Raw genomic sequence first — 27,387 nt, 5'->3', positions numbered from 1 at the left:
TGAGGTTGGGTATGTGAGTGTCACTCCAGCTTGACTACTTAACTGTATCATCTCTCAGGCCTCTGTTCAATTACCTGCAAAATAAAAAAAGTAATTCTTTAAAATTCTTTCTAATTCTAGGCTTCTGCTCTACCAGGTAAGATTAAAAACAATACCATGTGTGTTTAAATGAAGACTTCTTATAGTGAAAGACACGTCCCCTCACTTTGAGCATACTTACTTTGTTCTTGCCACTTTTTGCATCTTTAGTTGTGCTCTTGTGGCTGCCTCAGTGTCCTAAATTGATTCAAAACATTTACCCTTTGTGGTCATTTTGACTTGAGGAAGAGCGAGAAGTCACACAGTGTCAGGTGCAGTGAACAAGGGTGCTCCGTGTTTTTATGAGCCTGCCTTTCCATTAGATAGCACTTGGCGGTGGCAGTCACAGTTGTGTTGTTTTGTTTTTTTAATCACATCTTGTAAAGACAGGAAAGACTTCCAGAACTGTTTCAGAAAGTTACAATAACGAATGGACAGGTGGGTGTGTTGAGGTGGGGTCGGGGAGTATTTTGAGGGGGATTAATGGCATTGTATCTTAATATAATAAATAATTTAAATTTTTTAAACATTCAACATATATTTGATCACCTCCTATATTTATCCAGAAATACATAAATAATTTAAGAGTGGTAAACCTAGACAGAGTTTATTTTAAAACAACTTCAACATATTCACAGCAGGGCTGTAATTCCTGTGTCTTACTGCTGGGTGGCTTGAGCCATTGGTGGTATGAACAGATCTAATCACTTTTATTGGTCTTTTTAATAAAAATTAATAAAAAGCAACCTGTTGGGATAGTCGGCATGTACCACTGGTGCTTTGAGTAGGCGGGAACACATTAATATTAAATACCATATTTCTAATTAGAAAGCAAGGGTGAGAGTAATAAAGAACATTGCACAGAATAACTGCCTCAAGTGCTGATTTGAGAGTATTGAGAAACCAGGGTTTATTATCTTCCCAGGTTAGTGGAACCTTATTCCTTTCTCATTTAGCCAATTCAGTTACTGTCATGGAATTGCATTTTAATTCAGATAATATTATAGAATGCTTGCCAAATATTTTACCAAGGTGTGTTTTGTGCCTTTTTTAATGGATAAGGAAGTGGTTCTATTTAACAGTGACCTAAGTCCGAGCAATTTCCTCCTAGTTACTTCGCTTGGCGGAACCTAGAAGAACTGATGGCCTGTTGTGGAGGCCCCTTCCCTCCTCCCCTCTGTCTCTTGCACATGAGCAGCCTGGGCTCTGTTAAAGCCAGTGGAGCAGGCACGTACAGCAACTAGGGCAGAGCACGGGAGCTCCACAGACGCTTAGGAGCTCGTTCCTTCCTCTCAGCTGTGGTGCTCTGAGCTTAGCAGGGCGCTGGGATCTAGAGATTCATGTCCATCTTGCAAAGATAAGCTGTAGTTCCTGGCTTACACTGTGGCCCCTGCATCAGGTGTTCACTGTGACTCTAGCAACAGCAGTAATCGTAGTGCCCCCACCCACATGTGCTGGCATTCCAGACCAGCCACTTTCAAAGTGATGATCTCAGTCTTTTGCTCACTGTGTCTTAGTGATATTGAAAAGACCCTTAAATCCTTTAAAAACACAGTCATTTCCAGAGGCCATAAGTCTTGCTCACTGGTCAGTGTTTCCACAGTGGACCTCAGGGAGTCTGATGACTGCTGGGGCACCTTGAGTCTGGAGGGGAAGGGGCCTCACTCAGGGCTGAAGTGATCAAAAGTGCACAGGCGCTTCGACTTTGTGGTTTCATTGAAGACAGCTTTAGAACTAAAGCGCTAGAGGAATGTTCCAAAATATTTTACACTTTTGGAAACATACATGTTTTTGAATTTCATGTTATTCTACTGCTGGGTTAGCAGCATGAAAAAATGATACTTTTTCTAACTTTCTCCATTCAAGGGTCGAGTAGTGGAAAATATCTCAAAGCGATGTGGTGGATTCCTAAGGAAGCTCAGCTTGCGAGGCTGCCTTGGTGTGGGGGATTCCTCCTTGAAGTAAGTCAGATGCACAGTGACCCACTGTCACGGCAGCTTGTAGCTGACATTTTTGTGAGCAAAAATAAATTGAGCACATCATAAGCTTTTCTTTCTAAGACAGTTTGTGTGGAGAAATGAGAGAACCATGACTTTGGAATAATAGGCGAGCTCTACTGTGAGGGTTGCAGTCTTGGGACAAATCATTTCACCTGGCTCAGTGTGACTTCTCTCCCCTGTGAAGCAGGGCAGTTACGATTTACACACAGGAGTGCTGTGAACGTCACATGAAACAACATGTGAAGTGCTTGGTGCATAATGATGATATATTCACCTTTCTCTATTCCCTTCTTTAATTTCCCATCTTCCCAATTGCTTATAAAATTTTATTATTGAAAAAAAGTAATACTTTCCAATTTCCTTACCATAAGGTAGAATTTCGCTTACTCGTACAGGGTGTGCTCATTACGAGCATTTTATTATAGTTAGCAATACACTTACCCAACTATGTGCGCGTCCGCCCTTACTGGATAGCTGTGATTTATTAGGAACATTACCAAGCCATATAACGAATGTGTTCGTTAAGATTTTTGTGGACATGGACAAGGTCAGAACCTTTATGTCTTTATTCTAGTGGCCTCTAGTGTTGCTTCTGAGATTGGCTAAATTAGAACATGACCCCTGGAAGCTTGGCACAGGCCTACATATCGCCGCAGTGGACGTCATTTGCAGGCCTCAAGGAAGAAGGTGCTGTGTACAGTGAGTGCAGACGGTAGATTTATACTTCATGATCTGCTCCATCATCACTGAGGAATTTGGCTCAGCACTTGTACTGATCAAAACACTTTAAATGCTGTGGAGCAAAATATTTTATTAAGAAATTTGGGACTTCATACAAGATTTTTGCCACTTCAAGATCTTTGTAAACCAGTGAAGCTTAAGGGAAGCTTAAATGTCGCAGTAGGTCCTGAGAAAATTTATAATAGAGAACATAAATCTAGTAGTGGTTCTGTTAAAGAAGTTGAGTGTGAAGATATGAATTGTCAAGGAAGCATGTCAAAGAAATACATTCTGACCTTGGCGATTGGGATAAAACCTTATCTACTAGCAAAATAGTCTTTTTTTTTTCCCAATAAGTTTATTGGCACTTTTTAGATATACAGTAGTTACATTCATCATTGGGGTCTTGTACCTTACATGATGTATCGTGGTTCTTATTTTTCCCCTTACCCCTGCCCTCCCTTTCCCCTCCACCCTTTCCTATATACAAAGACTCTGTTTCCATTTTTTCCTTTTCTCATAGTTTTTCTTCTCCCTTCTTTGAAGCTAAGAATGTTTGTTGGTTTTAAAGCAAAAATATGTATTAATTGATTAGATAGCTATGCATTTTTATATGTGAAAATTACATTATTATGAGACACAAGTGCAGTCACAAAGTCATGACTCAGAAGAAATTTTATTATTCCTTCCTCAGCCTTTACTCTCTCCCATGTATGTATTGTTTGGAGGAAGCTATTCCTTTATAAACCATTAGTTGAGCCCTTTCTAGAAAAGATACTGACTTAGGCAATGGAATACAATAGCAAACCAACTAGATTAAAGATAGAACTAATAGACTTTGGATACATTCTCTGTAGCACCTGCTCTATCACTATATAGAAGTCCTGTGGTGTTTTTTTGTTTGTTAATTGGTACTAGAGATCAGACCCAGGACTTTCTCATTTCTCCCAGGGCCTTCTGTTTCCTGTGCTCTTAAATTTTGACACAGGCTTACTACGTCACCTAAGTTGCCCAGACTGTGCTTGAACCTGTGACTCTACTGCCTTAGCCTTGTCCTATGGGTTAACAACTTTATTGAGATGTAATTGAGGTGAAATAGGCTGGACATATTTAAGGTATATAATTTGGTAAGTTTTGATGCATACTTATCAACCAACACGATATATAGCATGTAGTCAGCCCTCTGTATCCAGAAATTCCATGTCCATGTTTTCAGCCACAGATCAAACATATTTTTAAAATTATACTGAACATGTACACTCTGATTTTCTTCTCCTAAACAATACAGTATAGATGGGGATTTAGCTCAGTGGTTCCATCACCTGCCTGGCAAGCGCAGGGTCCTGAGTTCAATACCCAGTACCAAAAAAACAAAAACAAACAAAAAATACAGTATAACCACTGTTTATATAGCATTTATATTGTAGTAGGTACAAGAAATCTAGAGATAAAGATTTAGAGAGGACATTTATAAGTCATATGCAGATACTCTGTCCTTTCAGATAAAGAACTTGAGCAGCCACAGATTTTGATTTCTGTGGGGAGGTCCTGGAACCAGTCCCCTTGATCCTTTTTGTCTGGATCCTTTCAATATAATTTCTTTGAAATTTATCTATCTTGTGTGTATCAGCGATTCTTTCCTTTTCATTGCACAGATATACAGATACTTCTTGAATGATGAGCGGGTTATGACCCTATAAACCTATCTTAAGTTGGAAATATTGCTATGTTGAATGTGTATTTAATATGCCCAACATACATCACAGCCAAGCCTAACCTTAACTGTGTCACAACATGTTAGCCTACAGCTGGGCAAACTACAAAGCCTGTTTTATAATAAGTGTTGATATCTCATATAATTTGTTGAATTCCTGTATCACAAAACTGCCAGCGCCACAGTAATTACCCTGGAGAATTTTAGTTGTTTATCTGGGATCGTGCTGGGAACGATGGCTCTTTGCCACCACCTCGCATCACAAGAGCATATCATACTGCACAGTGCTAACCAGGAAGAAACACCAAATTCAAAATCCAAAATGCAGTTTGTGCTGACTGTGTATTGCTATCATACTATCATATGCCAAAAAAATCCTAAGTTAAACCATTACAGTTGGGGACTTACACTATGTTTATTCCTTCATCCACTTATGGATATTTGGATTACTTCCAGTTTATTATCAGAAATAAAGCTTCTATGAAGCTCAGCCTGGTGGTGCACACCTGGAATCCCAGCACTCTGGGAGGATGAGGTTGGAAGATTCCAAATTCACACTCAATCTGGACAGTTTAGCATGTTCAGACCTAGTTGGAGCAATTTAATGACTTAGCAAAACTTTCAAAGTAAAAAGTAAAAAAGGGCTATGGATGGTGAAGGCCTTGAGTTCAATCCCCAGTGATGACAGATAAATAAGCAAGCAAATAAAGCTACTTATGTGTGTGTCTTTGTACGATACATGCTTTCATTTTTCCTGGATAAATACCCATGAGTTGAATAGGTAGAACATTTGGTAGGTATATGTTTAATGTTTAAGAGATTTGCAAACTGTTTCCCAAAGAGATTGTACCATTTTGTATTTCCACCAGCAATATGTGATACTTTTGGTTCTTCCACATTCTTGCCAACATTTGGTACGGTCAGTCTCTTTGAATTGTATTCATTTAGTAGATGTGTACATGTTATAGTATTGCTTTAATTTTCCTTTCTCTGAGGTGTAAGATTACTCTCTCTCCTGATGCAATTTAGCATCTTCTAATAAATTTGTTTTCTATCTGTATATCTTTGGTGAAATATCTGTTTGCTTTTATTAGATTGTTTTCTTAACCATTGACTTTTTGTCAGATGACCTTTTTATTGAATATTTTCCTATGCTGCTTAGCTAGCTGGACACTCCCCTGCACCATTATTGATATCATCTGTGACATCAGGAGGGGCTGGCCGTGGACATTGCAGCCTGAAGACTGGGCAGCTCTGGGGTCTCTTTAATGGTTCCAGAAAGTGCTCGTCTCTCAGGCAGTGTTGAGAATCTCATCAAAAGTGATATTTCCACTGTGTTTAGTATTTTTATGTTTCTGCTGTCTCTTGGTGGCTCCTTAAGGGCCTTGATGATCAGGGCAGAGGCAGAAGGCACCACCTCCATCGGGGCCTGTCCTGGCTGGTCAGACATTTCCATTCACCAGTTTCCTTGGCAACATCATCCTCATCTTTTGGAGACAAACCCAGGGGGCCAGTTTTGGGGGCAAAGGCAGATGTGGTGCTGTCCTCCCACTGGTGTACCTCAGGTACATGACTTTGATCTCACTGGGCCAGACTTGGGCGGCATAGTGGAGGCGGCTGGTGCCACATGAACCTGGATTTGGGACAGCTGAAAAAAGTTGCACCTTAGCCTCCTCCAGCCAAAAGCTGGAGTTGACTTTTTCAAGTTTTTTGTTTGTTTCGTTTTGTTTTGTTTTTTGGTACCGGGGATTGAACTTGGGTCCTTGCGCTTGCAAGGCAGGCCACCGAACCACTGAGCTAAATCCCTGGCCCTCCTTGAGTTCTTAATATGTCCTAGATACAAGTCCTTTGTCAGGTATGTGTTTTGTAAATATTTTCTCCCAGTCTTTGACTTATTTTTTCATTCTCTTAACTCTATTTTGAAGAGAAGTTTTTAATTTTAAGTTGTTTTCGGTTTTCTCATGTGGACATTTCTTTTGGCATAAGAAATTGATGCCTCACCCAAGATCTTAATGACTTTCTCCTGTTTTTCTTTAGAAGTTTTGTGGTTTGGGACCATGTTCCATTCCTACAAGACTTTTAGATATGGTATAAGGTCTGCACTGAACTTCTCTTTCTGGCATATGGATGTCCAATTGTTCTAGCACGATTTCTTGAAATTAACAGTCTTTCTCCACTGAATTCATTTTGTGTTTGTTGGAAGTCAGTTTTCTGCAGTGTGTGAAACTGTTTTTGTGGTCTTTATATTACAGCAGACCACACTATCTTAGTAACTATAGCTTCATAATGGCTTGAAGTCAGGTAGTGTTAGTCTTCCAGCTTATCTTAAAGATACTTTGGCTACTCTAGGTCTATTGCATCTCCCTATAAATTATAGAATCAGCCTGTCAGTTTCTATAAAACAGCCTGCTGGGATCATGATTCAAATAATGCTGAATCCATAGGTCAGTTTGGGGAGAACTGACATCTGAACAATATTGACTCTTCCAACCTATGATTATGATATATCTCTCAATGTATTAGCTGCTTTAAAGTTTCTGTCAAGCCAGGGGTGGTGGCACACACTTGAAATCCCAGCACTTGGGAGGCTGAGGCAGGAGGTTTGCTATAAGTTTGAGGCCAGCCTGAACTACATAGCAAGACCCCTGTCTTGAAAAAAATTTTTTTTCTTAGCTTGTTTTATAGTTTTCAGTGTAGAAATTTTACACATATTTTGTCATAGTTACGCCTTTGTGAACAGTATTTTTATTCTAATTTTTAATTATTACTGAAAATACTATTGATCTTGGTACAGTGATTTTGTTTTTTTTTCATTTGTTCATTTTTGTTTTGTTTTTGTTATTGTTGCTGTTGTTTTTTTGATGCTGAGGATTGAACCCAGGGACATGGTAATCACATACTTTACCAGTCCTGTGCATTAGTGTTGCATCCTGTCACCTTGATAACTTCACTTACTAGCTTTAGTACCTTTTTCTGATTCTTTTGGACTTTCTAGATAGGTAATCATGCTACTTGCAAATGCAAATAGCTTTTTTTTTTCTTTGTTTCTAGTTGATTCCTTGTATGTTTTGCTTTGCCTGATTATACCGGTGAGTCTGTCTAGTACAATGTTGAATAAAAGTATTGAAAGTAGATATTCTACCCAAGTTTTTTTTTATCATAGTGAACACATTTAAGTATAATATTAGCTGTGGATTATTTTGTAGAGTATCGTCAAATTGAGCAAGTTACTTTCTGTTCCTAGCTGGATAAAAGTTTTATTTTTAAGTTGAGAGAGGACTTTAGATTTTGTCAGATATTTTCTCACCCATGTATCGGTTTTCCTTTTTTAGTCTGTTTGTATGATAAGTTACATTAATCATTTAAAAATGTTTGAATCAACTTTCCATCCATTGGATAAACACTACTTGAACCATATATTATATATTTATATATTGTTAAAACTTTTTTCATTTCTTTTCATGCATATTATTGTTCTATAGTTTTCATTTCTTCTAATGTTTTTGATGAATTGGCAAATATTTCCTCTTCAGATTTCTAAAGAATTTATATAGAATTTTTTTCCTTTAAGTATTTGATAGAATTTGTCATTGAGGTCATCTAGGCCTGAAAATTTCTTTTTCTTCCTTTCTCCCTTCTTCTTTCTTGGTTACCATTGAGAAATCTGTCACTCTTACTGTTTTTCCTCTATGCTATCATGTCACATGTCACTGTTTTCTGGCTGATTTCAGATTTTTTTCTATCAGCTGGTTTGGTTCCATTTAGTTATGATAAGCCTTAGTGTATTTTTCTTCATTTTTTTGTGTTCGGGGTACTTTGAGTTCGTTAGATCTGTGGGTTTACAGTTTCCATAAAGTTTAGAAAAACTATGGCTACTATTTTTTTGAAATATTTCCCCCTGTCCTTTATCTCCTGCTTTTTAAGGACTCCAATTCTCATTTATTAAGTCGTTCCACAACTCATTCCTGTTCTGTTCTCTTTCTCTTTTTTCCCCTCTATTTTAATTTGGTTAGTTTTTGTTGCTATGTCTTCAAGTTCACCCATCTGCCATATCTAATCTGCTGTTAATCCCATGTAGTAAATTTTCATCTCAGCCATTATGGTTTTCATATCTAAATGTTTAATCTGGGTCTCTTAAAGTATCTTTTAATGTCTCTAGAAATTAACATATTTAACCTTTAGTTTCACAAAACTGTGTTCTCTGGAGATAAGGAAACATTACAGCAATGCCTCAGGTCAGAAATGCTTCTCTTCACGAACAACACAATCCCAGCCATCTGCCCTGCATGCGCATGAATGCGGCCATCTTCCTCGCTCTGAGATGTGGCTGTGGCATCCTCTTGGTGAGATCGTGGTCACAGACAGAACTGTGCACACTTACTGCGAAGCCTTTTTGTGTGCTTGTTAGCACTTCCAATACTGTACGGTGTTATTCGGTCCAGCATGGCTCAGACACAGTGTAGAGCAAGCGTGGTGGTAAAAAAAAATGTGCAGAGTGGTAATGAAGGTGACTACAGTGTGCAGAATAATAATGGTAAGAGGAAGGTTTAGAATAAAATAACCATTGAATTGAAGGAAGTTATAGAAAAGCATGAGCATGGTATTTGTGTGACTGATGTGGTTTTGGAGTACAAGGTGGCAAAGCTGACAATCTCGCCTTTAATTTTGAAGAATAAAGATGCCATCAAAGGAGCTAATGTGGCAAAAGGAGTAACAATGTTAACTAAGCAGAGGACACAGGTGCTGGAAGAGGAGGAGACTTTTGTTAGTGTGGCAGAATGACAGCTGGCAGGTGTTAGAGTTAGTGAAGTTATGACCTGTGAAAAGGCCAGGAAATTGCACAGTGATTAACCTCAAGAAAACCTCTCTACAAGTGCAACAGCTGATGAGTTTAAATCCAGTAGAGGGTGGTTTGATAAATTCTACAAGAGAAGTGGCATCCATGGTGTGATAAGACATGGTGAGGCTTCCAGTTCTGACAAGGCCTCTGCAGAAAGCCTGAAGAAAGAATTGGAGGAATTCATGAAGGCAGCAGGATGCGTCTCTCAAGTGTTCAACTGTGATGAAAGAGCATTCTTCTGGAAGAAGATGCCAAACAACCTGTATCACACAGGAAGAAAAGACACTGCGAGGGGACGGCCCTCAAAGGGCAGATTCACCCTTTTGCTGTGAACTCGAGTGCTGACCTGAAGATTAAGCCACTGCTGGTGCACCGTCCCAAGACCCCATGTGCATTCAGGGAACAGAATGTAGACAGGGCCAAACTATCATGTGGAGGGCCAGTGTGAAAGCTTGGGTCACGAGGCCAATGCTCACGGATGGCTGCGTGAGGTGTTTGCACCCACCATTAGGAAATCTGTTTCTAACAATCAGCTGCTGAAAGGTGCCTTCTTCTGATGGACAGTGTCCAGCACACCCTCCAGCTTTGGTGGATGTTATGGGTGCTGACTATGATTTTATAAAGGTGAAGTCCCACCCCCCTCAACATGACACCTCTTCGGCCCACGCGTGGACCAGCAAGTGATCTGTAACTTCAAGAAGCTGTATACAAAGGTGCTCTTCACCAGGTTTTAATGTCACTGAAGAGACGTCCTTGACTTTGAAAGAGTTCTGGAAGAAACATTTCAGTGTCCTCTCCTGTATCAACCTCACTGACAGAGCCTGGGAAGATGTCACATACTGAGCCTTAAACTCATCCTGGAGGAAACTGTGGCCAGAATGTGTCAATGATTGTGACTTTGAAGGGTCTGATACACAGGTGGAAAGGAGATTGTGTCCATGGGCAGGAGTATGGGTCTGGATGTTGATGGGGCAGACACAGAGGAGCTTGGTGAGGACCACAGGGAGGAGCTGATGACAAAAGGACTTGCCGAACTCCAGAGTGAGCAGCAGAAGGTGCTTGTTGAGTAGAATTCCACGGAGGAAGAGGAAGACAGAGAGGAGGTTAGCAGTGAGGTGATAAAATCCATTACAGAAAGATGGGATGAGTGCCAGGATTTCTTTGGAAGCACCTGCCCAGCATAACTAATGAACAGTGTTGAAGCTGATGAATATGGTCTCATTTCTGGGGGTTTATGCACTGTGGGAAAAGACAGGTGACATTAAACAGATTTTCATCAGAATTGACCCTGAAGAGCAGAGCCGAAGAAGAGAGGAAGCCCATGAAGCAGATCTCCTCATGTCCTTCTGGAGGGGGCTCTTTCTCCAAACAGCCGCCTCCTCATTCCACACCAGAAGTCACCTCAAGCGAGGTCAGTATTCTCTCTTCATGCTGTAATGTATTGTTTCAAACTACGTATAGTTCAGAATGGATTAACCTTATTTACTTTGACCCTAATGGAAGAATTGGATTTGGCTTGGAACCAGAATCATGGAACAAATTGAGTTTGTGAACCGAGGTACCACTGTATTCTAAAGAATACAGTTACAATAACTTTTCATATCCTTGTCTGCTATTTCTGGTATCTGTGTCAGTTTGGGATAGATTTTTATAGAATGACTGTTCCTTATGAATATATTTTCCTCCTCCTCTAAAAGCATGATGATTTTTCATTCAGTGCCAGACATTGCACATTTTACTTTGTTGGGTGCAGAACATTTACATATTTCTATAATTACTCCTCAGTTTTGAATTTTATTCTGAGATGCCATTGACTTAGTTGGGGTTAGTTTTGTTCAGCTCTTATTCTTAAAATTTGCGAAGTTTGGGGCTGGGATGTAGCTCAGTGGTAGAGCACTTGCCTGGAATACACCAGACCCTGGTTCAATTTCAGCATTGAAAAAAAATTTTTTTTGTTATATTGGACCAGAGCAGTGTTTAGAGCAGTGGTGGCAAACCTATGGCATTGTGTGTCACAGTTGGCACACAGAGCCCTCTGTCAGCAGGAGAGCCAAGTTGCCCCAGCATCGCCCCAGCATGGATAACAGCTTTGGATGACAGTGTACAAAAGCACACCAAATGCAGACTTTTACCTTTCAATAAAAATCTGTTGTATCGTTAGAAGCTCTGTTATTGTGTTTTTCTTTTAAGACAGAAGATGCTAACGTATGAGTTGCTTTTTCTAAAACCTCAGTATTCAGGTGTAATTGCAGTATTGGCACTTTGCATTAAGTGGGTTTTGGGTTGCATTGGTCTAGAAAAGGTTCACTGACACTGGTTTAGGGGTGATTGCCTTCTGCTTCTGAAGGGAAGACCTGTCTCAGTATGCTACCCAAAGTTCCATGACCTATGGTTTTTACTGGGTTGGTCAGAGTCTTCACTGTTCTTTATCCTGGACAAGCTCTACTGTTGTTCCCTTGGACACTTTTAGCTGATTCTTTTCCCCAGCCTTGGGATATTTCCTCACATGTACATACTGGTCAGCACTCTGTCGAACTTATCAGAGGGCACTCTGTACAGATCCTGGGGTTGTTTGTGTGACATGTTCTCTACTCTGGTCAATGTGATCTTCCTAGATTTTAGCTCCATCTGCTCATATCAGAATCCATCAGACTCCAATTTGGCTCCCCCTCCCTTCACTTAAGCAGGTCAGAAGGAGCAGAGAAGGTGACATCTGCTCCATGGGCAGGTTTCAGAGGCTTTGGGTACTGCATGGAAGAGTCAGGATTCAATCCTGTAAGATATGTCAAGGCTGTATTTCAGGAAGATGCAAGTGACATGAGCCAGTCCTTGGTGAATCTGTTAAGGAAGGGATGCTTAGTTTGCTACCAGTCCACGGGTCACTGTAGAAGTTGCTCTTCATGGCTGAGTCCTCACCCAGAAATGGATGGATCTTGATACTAATCAAATTACTGACCCCTTAGTGGCCAGAGATGGTTTCTTTAGAAAGTCCCAAGGGTGACCAGTGACAACATGGCACAATACAAGAAAGATTCACCCCCTTGCTTTGGACTTATTTTCCTACAAAGGGGAAGGGTTGGGGAGCCAGGCCTCCATCTCATGATTCACTGGGGTGTGGCTGAAGGAGAATGGATTGATAAGTGATCGGCTTTGCTTCTCTAGATATGTCTTAGACTAACAGGGGTGCATCAGGAGGAGAATGTAGATTATACAGCCCAATCCACAGCTATGGTCAGAATCTGCACTGTAACCAGAGCCTTGGCTGATTCCTTTGCTGGTTAATGTTTGAAAAGCTCTGTTCCAGGCTGGGCATGGTGGTGCACACCTGTAATCCCAGCACTCGGGAGGCTGAGGCAGGAGGATTTCTGTGAGTTCAAGACCACCCTGGGCTACATAGTGAGTTCCAGGTCAGTGTCAACTACATAGTGAGACTCTGTCTCAAAAAACCAAAAGAAAAAAGAGAAAGAAAAGCTCTGTTCCAGAACCAGTGGTTACACATGCCCTCCAGTGGCTGCCTAGCAGCTTGCAAGGAGTTTAAAAAAAGCATGTTCTCATTTTAGGACCTTTGCACAGAACTGCCGAAACATTGAACATTTAAACCTCAATGGGTGCACAAAAATCACTGACACGTAAGTAATGAGGATGAGTTTGGGGGGTTAAGTGGCTGTGGGGAGGGTTGGGGAGAGAAACCTGGTTGAAAATATCTTTAGTGCATCTACTCTTTTTCAGCACGTGCTATAGCCTTAGCAAATTCTGTTCCAAGCTGAAACACTTGGATCTGACCTCCTGCGTGTCGATTACAAACAGTTCCTTAAAATGCATCAGGTAGGAGTGCCTATTGTTCATGGCCAAGAAAATACTGAAATGGTGACCATTCTGCTTTACCTGAGGCCTTCCTAATGGTGCCGTTAGCACAAGAAATTGGCAGTTCTATGAGTCCTAGGGCTGTCTCCCTCCCAGAATGGCTGTGGCGTCCTATATTGAATGTTGCTAATACGACTCTGCACAGGAGAGAGTGGACAGAGGTGTTTCCCTTCCTTGTTTTCTCAGTGAGGGCTGTGGAAACTTGGAGTACTTGAACCTGTCTTGGTGCGATCAGATCACGAAGGATGGCATTGAGGCGCTGGTGCGCGGCTGTCGGTGCCTGAAAGCCCTGCTCCTGCGGGGCTGTACACAGGTACCCAAGGGGCATTGTGGCTGTCGTCTTGTGCGTCAGGGAGCTTGCTGTTACCTGGATCTCATCCTCTTCTGCTTTCTCTGCTCAGTTAGAAGATGAAGCTCTGAAACACATTCAGAATTACTGCCATGAGCTCGTGAGCCTCAACCTGCAGTCCTGCTCAGTAAGTAGAGCTGCTGGCCCCGGCCTTCTCCCATGGGAATCTGCGGTGGCCCCTGCAGGAAGCCCTGTGCAGTGATGACACCTGGCCACGTTGCCACACCCTGATTTGTCTTCCTAGGTCCTTATATGGTCTATCTTATCACGAGATGAAAGAAAAACAAGGCATGATTATAATATAAATCCACTATCTCCCCTAAAAATAATATAAATTTGCTCTTGATTTTTTTTTCAGAGTATTGAAAATATAAATGCTGTGAAATTGCTACTAGTTGTTAGACCTGAACAGTTCATAATAAGATCTCAATTTTTCTTTTCTTTCTTTTTTGGTAATTTATACATTGGGGATGATGCTGGGCGTGGTAGCACATGTTTGTAATCTCAGCACTCAAGAGGCTGAGGCAGGAAGACTGCTTCAAGTTCAAGGCCAGACTGAACTGCACAGCAAGAACCTGTCTCAATGCACCACCCCCAAATTAAATAAATTGGGGATAGTGACATACCTAATTTTACAGCAGATAAAACAGAATAACAGATGTGAAAATGCTTTGAAAAATAAAGGGCATATGCAAGAGCATAGTAACATTTTCATCAGGACATAGCTTATAAAAAACACTTGGTTCTTCACTGCTGAGTAGATGTTGATAAGTAAAAAGGATGTGTGTAGTAGCCTCCAGGCTTTTTCAGGGATGTGTAGATTTTGAGAAAGGTAAGAGAAAGCCCTTGCATTTGGCTTTTAAATCTGTAGAGTCCCTGATGGTAGAAGAGAAACAAACTATCTTCTGGACAAGTCTTGCCTTTATGGACCTGTTCGAAAGTAGATCCTCAAACCTCATGTAGGGAAGATTGGCAGACAGCTTAAAGTATAATATAGGTGTACATGTTTATTTCCATGTGAAATAGTATATTTAAGATACTAATTTGAATTTTCATGACTTGAGTGCTAAGGCATTTATCAATAACTGATTTAATTTTCCCATCCTCTAAAAACATGAAATATAAATTTACATATATATGGTTATTTGGTGAATAAGGCATTAATCTGTAGACTGTCAGCCAAATATTAATCCATTGTTTAGCTCACCAGGTCTCTTGAGCTCTTCATTTAATCTGATGTTTTATCATCAGGAATTTTTCCTTGAAAAAAATCAAATTTTAAAAAATGTGTTAAATTAATTATGTCTTCCACTTTTATTAGTAGTGTTTGCAGTGCACAGTGACTCCATTCACTGTAGCAGATTGGTACATGTGGCATAACATTTCAGTTCCCTTCTTTCTCCCTCGTCCCTCCACCCACCAGTCAAATCTGCACCTGTTTTTATAACTCTTGAAAATACAAATCGAATCTTTAACTTTCTGTTAGTAAAGCTAGAATATTTCAAAGCTGTGCAGAGATAATGCAAGTATGTGGCTGCCCTCTGCCTCTCCCTAATTTATTAGGAGAAAGTGAGAGTAACTGGCAACAAACTAATGAAGCAATTTGTAGATCTTATTTTTCTGCTCTCCTCTTTCAGTATTGATGTCCTCTAGCATTTTTTCCTGAACTTTTTTCTCCAGCGCATCACAGATGAGGGTGTGGTGCAGATCTGCAGGGGCTGCCGCCAGCTGCAGGCCCTCAGCCTTTCTGGGTGCAGCAACCTGACGGACTCGTCGCTGGCAGCCCTGGGTTTGAACTGCCCGCGCATGCAGTGAGTATGTCATACTCAGCAGGAAGGGTCTGGACGAGCAGAGTGGTCAGGGGCTGCTGGGGTGGCTTAGTGCTTGTGGAGTGTTGGGTTTGATTTCATGAGAAAAAAGAGAGAAGGGGAGTGAACAGAAATGGGAGAAGAGGAGAGGAAAGAAACCAACCAACCTGGCCAGAAGACACGTCGGAAGTACTGCTGTAAGGGAGAGAAATGTTACGCATTTTCTCCTCGTAATCATGGGTAATAGAATTCCTTCATGGTTTTCATTGCCTATTAGAACCTTTAAATTTCCTTTTGGGTAACTCGTAGTTTTAATAAATTTGACAATGACTTTGTTGTGTAAAAATTCATCTTCACATATTAGACATTTATAAGGAATGTGCTGGTACGGTGGGAAGATTCCTGGATTTACTGCTTGTGTTTGGATGACTTTAGAGGCTCGGGCAGGTTGCATTCCTGCCTAGGCCTCCCTGAGCTCGTTGTTGTTCAGTAGGGGTAGTTTTTGTACTTCACAATTCTTAGAGCTAGAAGCAAGTGTGTCAAAGAGCAGAAGGAACTCCAGAGCATGCATAGTAAGTTTGTGTTTCTGTTGTTAACCAGCTGATACTTTCTCTTCCCTTCATGCGCACTTCACTCCCAGAATCTTGGAGGCTGCCCGATGCACTCATTTGACTGATGCAGGCTTTACACTTTTAGCTCGGGTAAGGGATAGGTTTTTTAAATCAAACCAAACTGTAATCCACTTTCCTGTTTCAAAGATTGGAGGTGGCAAGGCATGGCACACACCTGTAATCCCAGCACTTGAGAGGCTGAGGCAGGAGGATCACCATGAGTTCAAGGCCCACCTGGGCTACTCAGTGAGTTCAAGGCCAGCCTGAACTACATAGTTTGACCCTGTCTCAAAAAACAAACAAACAAAAAAGACTTGGGGTGGTTTAGGTACAAAAAGCTAGCTTCAGAAAACCCAAGCACAAAGTCAAACAGAGCCCTAGGGATGTGCTTTGCATTTTTCTAGTTGACCAGAAATCCGGCAAGATCCCATGGAGGATTCTGGAATGGTCTAGGCCTCCTTCCCACTTGGTCAAGAGACACCCTTCCCATATGGACCCCAATCCAGCCTCCCTGCATCTTCCTCTAACTGGGCTGTGCTCTGCCCTCTACTCCATTTTCAGCACTGCCTGTGAGCACAGACCACCACAGTCACTCTGAGAGCCTCTGTGGGATGGAGGCCGGGAGGCTGTGTCCTGGGTATGCTGATGTACTCCTCTTCCTTCCGCTCCCTCCTCCCCCTAGTGTGGATGAGGGCCCTATTTCCATACCCAGTGGGTATGTCTAGGAGCCAATGGGAAGGTGTGAGCAACTCTCCAAGTTGACAAAAGCAAATGTAGCCAGGGTAGCCCCATTCCTTTTCCCAAGCTGCCTGTGACTTGAAAGGGCACCAGCTCAGAAGTGCTGGTTCCCTGGATGCTCCATGAGCAGGGTGTACTATTTAATGGAAGAGACTAGGACCCTGGATGGTACTCAGAGGAACAGAATGAGCATCCAGTGTTGCCCTTCTGGCGACCCACAGAGCAGATGTGTCTTGTGGACTCTTTCAGAATTGCCATGACCTGGAGAAGATGGATCTTGAAGAATGCATCCTGGTGAGTGGACTCCCAGACCCTGAAGGGTCCCTGATTGAGCTAGGAACACAGACCACCTGTGTCCCCAACCCTTCCTCCTCAGTTTAACGGGTAGGGTTAAGGGAACCCTCTAGGGCCATGGTAGTGGGACGTGTAAAGTTATGGCTGTTGCCAGTCCTCAGACAGAACAGCAAATAAATTCAAGATAGCTCCTTCATTTGTAAGGATTAAAATGAAAAAAGCCTCCTTTTATTTTTTCACAGACTTTAAGGGAGGAATAAGTTCGCATGTCCAGTGCTGAGGAGGCTCCAAGGAGCTCTTCTTGCCTAGTCCCTCTTCGTCCCCTGCCCCTAGGTCCCCTTGAAGCACCAGCGGTGAGACCAAAGGACAGTTCTACATGTCCAGGAGAGCAGACACATTTGAGGGTGCTGGTGAAGACAGGCGCTCCCAGCCAGTGTGTTTGGGTGAACTTTTAATTCTCTTTCGTACCTTTTGAGGCCCATGTTCAGGAGAAGCCAGGGTTGGGTAGAGTGTTCCGTTCTGGCTTAGAGGCCACACTGACACAGCATGTTTTTCTCCAGATCACCGACAGCACACTCATCCAGCTCTCCATTCACTGTCCTAAGCTGCAAGCCTTGGTGAGTCTTTGGAGGTTTTTTAATGACATTATTCACCTCTTAAGAATGAAAGGACCCTGCAGCAACAGCAGAAATTGGTGTGGGTTCTCATCTTTAAAGGCACCATCAGTGATGATGATCAGGCTCACAGCCAGCTTGGGTAACACAGCAAGCCCCTGTCTCAAACAACAAAAGAGCAGTCTTCAAGACTACAGAAAGAAGACAGAAATTGTTGATACGGAGAGTGACGTGATATATTACTAGACTTGCAAGACACCAAAAGAAAAATCAGAGAATATAAGTTGCAGAACCCTTATCTGAAACGAGCGGGGCTACACAAGTGTTTTGGATTTCAGATTTTTTAAAATTTTGGAATATTTTTGTATGCATAATGTATCTTGGGGATGGGACTCAATCTAAACACAATTCGTTTTATACCTTACACATCTTTTATACCCAACAGTTTAGGCATGGAATTTTCCATTTGTAGCATCTTGGTGTTCAAAAAGTATCCGATTTTGGAGAATTTCAGATTTGCAGTTTAGGGATCCTCAACATTTACTAGAAACAGTTATATAAATTTTGACCACGTAAGTCAAATGGAGAAGCAGCTCATATGATATAAAACAGATAATAGCTATAGAACTGCTAAAGAAATTGAATTTCTAATTATAAACCTCCTCTAAAAGAAATATCCAAACCCAGATGGTTTCACTGGAAAATGTACCAAACATTTTAAAGGTATTTATACCAATACTACACAGTCTCTTCTAGAAAACAAATGAGAACAATATGTTATCAACACCAAACAAAAAAACAGTAGCAAAAAAAAAACTACCTATTAGTATCCTTCATAAATATGGAAGCAGAAAAACAATTTGATAAATCGTAAAGAAAAAAATTTTAAGTGCCAAGAATACAAGAGGAAAATCTCCCTATTTTAAACCCCCAGTGACCATTCTGCTCCCAAGGACAGCTGCTTGGCCAGTTGTCTGTATCCTAGAGGTTGTGTGCAGAACCTGTGCACCCCGCCACCCATCTCCCGTTGTGTCACTGTACCCATGGGAGCAGAAGACACCTGCAGAGGCCACCTCAGAGCAGTTCCACCTCCTGCTTTGCATCTGCCATCGTGACCGCCCCTGCCACCTCTGGCTCAGTAGCAGTGTAAGCTGCTCCCTCTGGGGTGCATCATTCCCAGTCAGCCCTTCTACACAACGCCTTCCAACTTTTCGGGAATATCCTCCCACCTGACGCTTCTATAAACAGAAACCAAACCAGCCTTGCCCTGTCATCTGCTGGGGATGAGTGGCCATGCAGGGCAGTGGAGAAAGGCTGAGGCCCCCCTGAGCAAGCTGTGATTGGAGGGCTCAACTTCTTTCAGCTGCAGTATCTACGTCTGTAAAACTGGACTAATTCACGGCAGGGTTGTTTTGAAGAGTAAATGAGATACTACATACACGGTGGTGGCTCAAAGCAGATGGATTTGTTGGCTGCTTTGCTGTGTAAGTCGTGCTGGCCAGATTTTGCTTGGGCTTGAAACAGAAAAAGGGTTGCTCTGATTCCTTAAATGAGTTTTGGAAATTTATATACTGGTACTTATACATACATCGACTTTTCAGTTAATTTAACGGTGTCTCCCTGGTCCCAGAGGCTACTGTTAACTTCTTGGTTTCTCTCAGTTCCCCGACATTAAAAAAGGGTGGCATCCATATATTACCTCCACCCACCCTTTCTCCAAACTGTGAATATATACATGTATACACATGTATGGTTTGTTTAGTTGTATTTTATAAATAATCCAATTTTTGGTGGTGCTGGGAGAATCAAACCTATGGTCTCAAGTATGCTAGGCAAGCACTTTACCACTGTGTTACAATCCCAAACCCAGAAGGTAGGTCTGAGATTGGTGGGCTGGCAGTCTGGTGTGTGTGTGTTGTTTGCTGTATCATCTCACGGAGAAAGACAGAAAGGCAAAGGGGCAGGGGAGAAAGAAAACTTGCAGCCTGGATCCCTTTTTATAACTGGCATTAATACATTCATGCAGGTGGCACTGTGACCTAAAACACCCATTACAATGCGCTTCCCAACGCTGTTGAGCTGGGGATCAGTTTTCAGCACCTGTTTTTTAAGGAATGTTTTCAAACACCACAGCAGTTACTCTGGGACGCTCTATGAGCTGGATTCCCTACCTCCACTAGGCCTGGAGCCTTGGAATTAGTGTCCTGCGAACATCTTGCTGTTTCAGAGCCTGTCCCACTGTGAGCTCATCACAGACGACGGGATCCTGCACCTCAGCAACAGCACCTGCGGCCACAAGAGGCTGAGGGTCCTGGAGCTGGATAACTGCCTCATCACTGACCTGGCCCTTGAGCACCTGGAGAACTGCCGTGGCCTAGAGCGCCTGGAGCTGTACGACTGCCAGCAGGTCACGCGCGCAGGCATCAAGCGAATGCGGGTAGGTGTGTGCCCCAGGGGTGGGTCTCACCCGGCCTAACGGCTGAGCAAAAGGCTACATCAGGATTCTCTATTTTGTGTTTTTTTTTTTGGTTTTTTTAAAGAAATCCACTTTACTGAGTCACACCCAGCTGTAAACCTGTCACTGAGCCCCACCTGCCCCACCTCCAACCCCCAGGCCACAGAGTCCGCGGTGGAACGCTGGGTGCATGGGAGGGTCACCAGGGTTGGTGCCAAGCAGGGCATCAGGCAGGCGAAGAGGGGAGGGGCTGAGCTCCGGGGTGCAGGTGGCCTGGGACCAGGTGGCCAGCGGAGCCTCTTCCGGGAGCCCCACCTGGCCGGCCTGTCTCAGGGCGCATCTGCTGGGCTGAGGGTGAGCCTGCCCTGCAGTGGTCCTGCCTGCCGGGTTCCTGCTCCGTGTGTGCCTGGCCTCGGGGGACAGGTGACAGCCCCAGCCCATCATTGGGGCTCCTTCCCTGGAGCAGGGGTGCCCCTCTGCTGTCGGCCCTGGATATCCTAAGGCAACAGCTGTGTAAACTGATCTGGTTTACACAGGTGTCGTCTTTAAAATTCCATTGCTTAGGCTCCACTCTGGAAGATTCAACTTGCATGGGTCATATAAGGTGGAGGTTCCATGTAGTCTGGTGATCAGCAACCACATAAGGAAGGTCTCGGTCCAGGGCAGGCAACTTAAGGTCACGTCACTGCCAGCGAGAGGTAGAACAGTGTTGGTTAGTTTCCAGGTAAGAGCATATAACAGAACGTGGCTTTATTTCTGCTTATAGTTTTCACCTACATCATTTTGTTGTTTTGGGTACTGGGGATCGAACTTGGGACCTTAGGCTTCCAAGGCAGGTGACAGAAGCACAGAGCTAAAGCCCGGCCCTCACCTACATCATTTTAAGTTTAGGCATGTTTGCATTTGTAGCCCAGAGCAAAAAGGTCTGGTTACTACAGCTGGATGGAAATGTCCAGTTTGTCTTTAGAAGGCACTGAGGTTGGGTTTTTGGGAGGTATGAGAATGTAATAGCAGCAGTTCTAGTTCTAGAATGTTAAGAGAGTTCTAAGTGAGAATTCCGACCATAACCCTTAAAACGCCAGGGTAAACACTACACCATTTTTTCCTTCTACTTCCAGGCTCAGCTCCCTCATGTCAAAGTCCATGCCTACTTTGCTCCTGTCATTCCACCAACAGCAGTGGCAGGAAGTGGACAGCGACTGTGCAGGTGCTGTGTCATTCTCTGACAGCAGCTGCTCAGGCCCAAGAGTTAATAAAATGTCTGTTCTTCTAGAGAAGACCAGTCTTCCTGAGTACTCCACTGTCACCCACGTCCGTTGGTTCTCCCTTGGGAAAAGGCATTTACAGGTAAAAGACTTCAATGTGAACTGCAGTAACTGGTGACAGTTCTCACCTGCATTGCTGCGATGCAATCAAATCAAGGCCTTGTGTCAGTTAACATGTGGCAACATCGATCTCAGCGAAGCCAAGACCACACGAGAAACCGGGTCCCTTCAGAGGTGGGTATCTATGTGCAAGTCCTACCCTGGGGCTCTATCAGCGTTCCTCAGACAGACCAACAGTGTTAGCACAAATTGAGAGAGAAGATCACCGGATTTTCCACCTGATCCTTAAGCCAGCAGGCTGCGTTAATTCACAATGATTCCATTTCGATGAGCAGAACTTTTTCACTTTGAAGATTAACTTTATCAAAATAACTGTATTATAAATTCATAACACCTCATAATTTTATGTGTAGAAGGTAATGTGGAAGGCATGTTAATTGGTTTCCATGAGACACCAAAGAAAAGAGGACTCCAAACTGGATAGAGTGGGGTCTTTACCTTTCTGTTTGTGTCAATTTGTTCTAACCACCTCCAAGGACCAAAAATTGAACAAACTCAGTTTATGGTGGCTGAATGGAAATTTTAAGCTCTGGCATATGCTACAGCACATAATGCATTTTTGTTTAAGGAAAAAGCTAATTATGTCTATACTTCTCAGCAAATTTGGGGGACTTTGCGGAAGTATAATTAAGGTTTAAGTAATTTATACTATTAAAAATAATGAATAGATGCATGCAGAATGGATGTGATTTTTTTAAAGTTTATTTTAAAATTGTAGAAATCAGGTTACACCAAAACTATTCAAATTTTTACACACTTAAGACTGAGATCAGTAAAGAGTTGGCACCTTTTAGACTTGTAGTGTAAATCACTGCAGTGTTTAATTAATTCAGTGGTTTTTTTTATTGCTATTATCTTATGGCCGACAAATGTGAGCAAAAGTTCAAACCTCCCTAATGTTATGAGATGACCTGTTACCTACTGTGGCGGACTCTTGCTCTGTCCTGTCCACATCTGTGCTAGTTACTGAAGATGAGGAAGACATCACCATCCTCGCTGAACTTGGGCCTTAATTGTGGCTGGCCATTCCTGGCAACCACTACCCAAACTTCAGGGCCAAGAACTCAATAAGAAATAAAACAGCAAAAAACAAGATGTTTTCTATGAGTTTTTGAACAACTTTAGAAGCATTTTAAGTACACTATCTCAGCTGCATTCTAGATAGAGAAGAGGCATATGCCTCCATACAGTGACCTAGCAATATTATCAGAGTAACAATTAAAGGACTGGTTTTATTGCTGACATACTCTAGTATTCTGATCTTAAACTTGTATAAATATTCATACCACTGCTGCCAATTGGAAAGTGACTAATGTAGAAAGCCACTTAAGTAAACAAATGAGTACATAACAGACTCGCTTCAATGATTATGAATTAGGTTCTACTAAAAAATTAATGTCCAGAGTCTTCTAATCTCTCTGAGCTAGGACACAGCCTGTCACAGCTACTGGACTTGATGCCCAGTGACCCATGGCCTCATAAGAAAGCCAGGTTTGCTTCCTTTCTAAGTATGGAACAGTTCGTGGGAAAACATACAAGCCTAATGTCTTCCAATATTTGGACAGGGATAGGCTTGGGGCATACACAGGGAATTCCTTGATTCTGTGATATAAGCAAGAACTGAGATTTTAAATGAGACACACAATTTGCAAAAAGAATCGGAAAACATTTATTATACTGAAATGTGTACATCCTGCTATTAAAAAAACAAAGTAGCAAATTTGCTGGTGCCATAATTTATTTAACCTGTTTCTCTGGACAGACTCTAACTTTCTAATGCCACTGGGTATAATTTCAAGTCTGATAAGCTTGTAAATATTTTTACCCCACATCTAAAACCTGATGAGGATTTGAAAATAGCACACAGCATTAAATGACATTTACTGTTCCATAAATCATGAGTCCCAAAAAGGAATGCTAAATAGACAAGCAAAACTTTCTAAAACAATTAAAACTAAAACTTCTTTCCCAAGTGACTTACAAAAAACATGGTCGCACAAAAGCAAAGGGAGGACGAAAAGGCAAGCTCTCCTGATACAGGTCTATGGGAGTTACAGGTATTTTAAAACCTGACTACTGAGACAGTGCTTCTTTGTAGGGAGTAATTAGCCACTTTTATGAATAAACAGCAAAAACGTTTACTCATCGAAGGAGCTTTGTCACCTGGGAGAGAATTCAAACTCAATCATTCCTATTCCCACCTGAACAAAGATGAGGATCAAATAGTACATCCAAAGCTAAAACTGCTAAGTGGACAGATGCTATGATTAAAATGGAATAAAAGTTTGTTTTTTAAAATTCAGTCTTGATATACCACTGGCTTCAAAATGCTTTCTGATGAATTTTGGGCCGCTTTGGGTGAAGGACAAAGGCAGTAGGAGGAAAAAGTGAAAACAGTAGATTCCATTTGAAAAAAAGTATGCTAGCAGACACATTTTATGAGACACACTATTTTACAGAAAAAGAAACCATTATTTGGTGTATTAGAAGCTCCTAAATCACCAGAATATTTATCCATGATTGTACTGAAGCTCATTACTTGAAGAGACCAAAGGGATTTATTTTCACGGTATATTTTAGTGTTTATGACTCTTAGTGTTTTCATGGATAATTTCATCTTGTTCAAAACAGAGATCCCTTAAAACCAAGTCAGAAGCTACACCAGAAACACTGTTGCCCCTTCTTATGTCGCCAATTTCCAACATCTGGGGCAGGGCTTTTAAAACACTTAAGAACAGAGGAGACAGAGTTGGGGAAGGGGAGGAAAACAGGAAAACCAAAAACTAAAATGCTTTTGGAAGCAGAAGCAAAATTAAGTTTTTCAATAAATCAAAGCAAAATACAAGTCTTTGTACCTATTAGGATTTACACTGATCCTCTTACCAAGGTACTCCTGATAATGCAGTTTGCTTCAAGCCCACCTTCCTGGCTTGAGTCTTCCCTGGTCTGCCATGATCCCATCAGACGCACACCCTTGACACGATTCCTTCCGAGAAGATGCCGAGCCGCTTACCTGGCCACCAAGGCCACATGAGCACAGCATCTCTGAGACAGTTTCCCTTCTGGCTCCACAGTGGCGCTGTCCTCATCTCCTCCCCAGGCCTGTGTGAGGTTCAGGCAATATAAGCCAAACTGGCACAGAGTAAATGCCCACAGTAAGTTTCTACATTCATTTCCAAACCGCATACAGTGTAAGGAGCCAGCAAAGGCAGCTTCTGGGAACCACATGGACGGACTTCTGCTGGAAGCACGAAGCTGTGCCTGCAGCGCAGCCTCCAGGGCTGGATGCAGCCGCCCACACACGCTCTCTCTCACGAGGACGCTGGGCTTCGCTGTGACAGGGAGGTGGTGGTCTGCCTCGCATATCAGCTCATAAGAAAAGTCATCTTGTGTTTTCAATATGAAACATTTCATTCTGTAAAATCCAATCCCAAGACTTCTTGGATTCAGTCTTCACACACGTTTAAGTGTGACTATTTGGTACTGAATATAGTTCAGTCTGTGTAAGAGATCACTTTAAGATTATGTGGATACCATCATTATTTTCAGCTGCAAAAAAAGTTAAACATTTTAAACCAGTCTTAGGAAATCAAGCATATTAAAAAACTCTGAAATCTACAATCCTCCACCCCAACTCGTTAACTTTAATATTTGAGAAAATGATAGATTTTAACCTAGCTCTTTTTTCAGGGGAAGGGGGTTGAGACAAAGTCTCACTGTGTAGCTCGGGCTGGCCTTGAACTCACTAGTGCTGGTGCTGGGATTACAGGCGTGCATGAACATGCCCAGCAACTCTAGCTCTTAAGACTTCACATCCACATTCTTTAGACACCGTGACTGGCTTGAGAAATGCCCAAGAGATCAGCTGAGTCACACGAATGTTCTTGGAGACTGATCTGGTCCCTGGCTGCTGCCGCTCTGGCTCTCCCCATACCTCCCTTCCTGGCTGAGGTGAGGAGAGCAGCTGTCCTCTTCCATGGGCTTCTGCTATGAGGTCTCTACCTTGGAGCCAGTCAAGCACAGGCTGAACGAACTTTTGAAACCATGAGCCACAACAAACCTCTCCTGTAGATGTCAGTTATTTTGTCCCTGTGGCAGAAAAGCTAACTCACACAGTAATTCTGCTTTTTGAAGCCTTGCTGTTCTACTAGTACCCATACCATACTGCTTGCCAGTTCTGCAGGGCAGGCATCCATCAAAACAAAGACAAGTACTGTAACCAAGAGGAAGAGCACGGGATGGCAGCACAGCCAGCAACAACAGAGGACAGAGGGCAAAGCCAATCCTACACTCAATACACAGATAACCCAGGGGTGCGACTGTCAATGTGGACATCTCTGGAAAAATTGCTGAGTGCTTCATAGATTTGAAATACCAATGTCTCTTTATATACAGATACATGTGTATTTATGGCTATCTCACAAGGCTGGGAGTGTGGCTCAAAGATACAGCACTTGTTTATTAGCAAGCATACGGACGGAGCTCAATCCCAAGCATCAGAAAACAAAAACACTTTTGCCCAAGGGCCTCAGTAAACAATGAGAATCAGTACATGTATAGACAAATGAAAATTTACATGTCAACAAAGCCTGAGAAATTGCAAACTAATATTGGAGAGGAAATCCTATGTTGGACACCAGAGAACACAACATTTTGAGTTTTCCTTTTTTAGACAATGTAAATTTTGCAACATAAAAGAGTTTTGAGAACAAAACATGTTACAGAAATGTATTGAGTCAAAGATGTTTTTGAGGGCTGGGGATTTAGCTCAGTGTTTCTGCCACCTACTTTGCAAGCACAAGGAGTTCAATCCCTGGTACCAAAAAAAAAGATGTTTCTGAAAATAAAGTGAGTTAAGTCAAAATTCAGCCTTGTGGATAACTTGATGGCACATGTAACAGGCTCAAAATGAAATTATAATTTCAACATTGTTTGAGGCCACTCCTTTCAAGAGTAACTACTAGGAAAAGACACGTGACATCTACCTCATCTAGGGGCAATTTCTGTGCTAAGACTGGTTCTTAAATAGACTTTAAAAACAGTCTATGAATGTATAATCTCTCTTCAAATAATACTACCTTTAGTAATCCTGTCTCTAACCATTTAACAGCACCCACCTGAGCCCAGTTTGGGCTTTTTCTCGACTAAGTGACTGTAACAACTTGAACAGCTTCTAGTCATTCTTGATAGTTTGAAGGCTTTCAAATTTTTATGTCAAGCTCAGGCCTCTTTAACTGGGTCCCAGAATGATACAATTTACTGTTTGCTTGACATCGCTACCTGCCTAAAATGAAACTCTTTTTTGATCTGTTCCAATTTTTTTTTCTTTCATGAGGCTACTACAAGCCAGTCACTCTCAACAAAAAAACAACAATCACAACAATCACAACTCCTCCATCAAATGTGAGCCCAATGAGGCCCTTTCTATAAATCTGTTAGGTCCCATTACCATTCATCTGCATAGTATTCTCCTGCCTCCACTTTTGGCACCTTCTTATCTGTCTCCTGAGTTGTAAGGAAAAAAATCTAATTACATTACTCCTTTGTGTAAACAGCTTTACTAACCTTCCACATCATTTCAAATAAAATCCAAACTACCATCATCACTACCCCTGCATTCAGCCTTAACCCTGCCTTGCTCTACTCACCTCACCCTCTGCACACAGCTGCACAGCACAGCAGCTGTATGTATGGCCCTCTCCCAGGCCTGCACAGAAGCCAAGTGCTTCATTGCAATGGGACACCACTCTTGTGGCCAGCTCCCCATTCAAGTCAGAGAAGCCTTCTAGGGATATCTGGGCTGGGGTGGAACAAACAGTAATAACTTCCAGCCCAGTTGCTCTTTCTCCAAAAGCATCTCACACGGTGCTTCACTTCAAATACCGGAAGGCAAAAAAAAAAAAAAAAAAAAAAAAAC

At 42.1% G+C, this 27,387-nt stretch overlaps 2 protein-coding genes and 1 pseudogene across 2 annotated transcripts in view; 1 reads left to right on the top strand and 2 right to left on the bottom strand.

The window, feature by feature from the left end:
- Positions 1-23,887, top strand: part of Fbxl2 (F-box and leucine rich repeat protein 2) — a 72,121-nt gene extending 48,234 nt beyond the window's left edge. The window contains exons 5-15 of the mRNA XM_010629719.1: positions 1,945-2,039; positions 12,913-12,981; positions 13,082-13,177; positions 13,403-13,529; positions 13,618-13,692; positions 15,246-15,376; positions 16,014-16,074; positions 16,972-17,016; positions 17,577-17,633; positions 19,858-20,067; positions 21,204-23,887. Coding sequence (XP_010628021.1) covers positions 1,945-2,039; positions 12,913-12,981; positions 13,082-13,177; positions 13,403-13,529; positions 13,618-13,692; positions 15,246-15,376; positions 16,014-16,074; positions 16,972-17,016; positions 17,577-17,633; positions 19,858-20,067; positions 21,204-21,311 — 1,074 coding nt within the window. The 3' untranslated portion in view covers positions 21,312-23,887. The remainder of the gene's footprint in view (positions 1-1,944; positions 2,040-12,912; positions 12,982-13,081; positions 13,178-13,402; positions 13,530-13,617; positions 13,693-15,245; positions 15,377-16,013; positions 16,075-16,971; positions 17,017-17,576; positions 17,634-19,857; positions 20,068-21,203) is intronic.
- On the bottom strand, positions 5,671-8,957 carry LOC117283604 (annotated as a pseudogene).
- A 946-nt stretch (positions 23,888-24,833) lies between the features above and the next one.
- Positions 24,834-27,387, bottom strand: part of Ubp1 (upstream binding protein 1) — a 42,361-nt gene continuing 39,807 nt past the window's right edge. The window contains exon 16 of the mRNA XM_010629720.1: positions 24,834-25,019. Within this exon, the coding sequence (XP_010628022.1) occupies positions 24,982-25,019 (38 nt within the window). The 3' untranslated portion in view covers positions 24,834-24,981. The remainder of the gene's footprint in view (positions 25,020-27,387) is intronic.

This window comes from Fukomys damarensis, unplaced genomic scaffold (assembly GCF_012274545.1).
Source record: "Fukomys damarensis isolate Sample0158 unplaced genomic scaffold, DMR_v1.0_HiC HiC_scaffold_28, whole genome shotgun sequence".
Classification (NCBI taxonomy): Eukaryota; Metazoa; Chordata; class Mammalia; order Rodentia; family Bathyergidae; genus Fukomys; species Fukomys damarensis.
The sequence above is the reverse complement of the archived record's forward strand: the minus strand, read 5'-3'. Positions and strand labels throughout refer to the sequence as shown.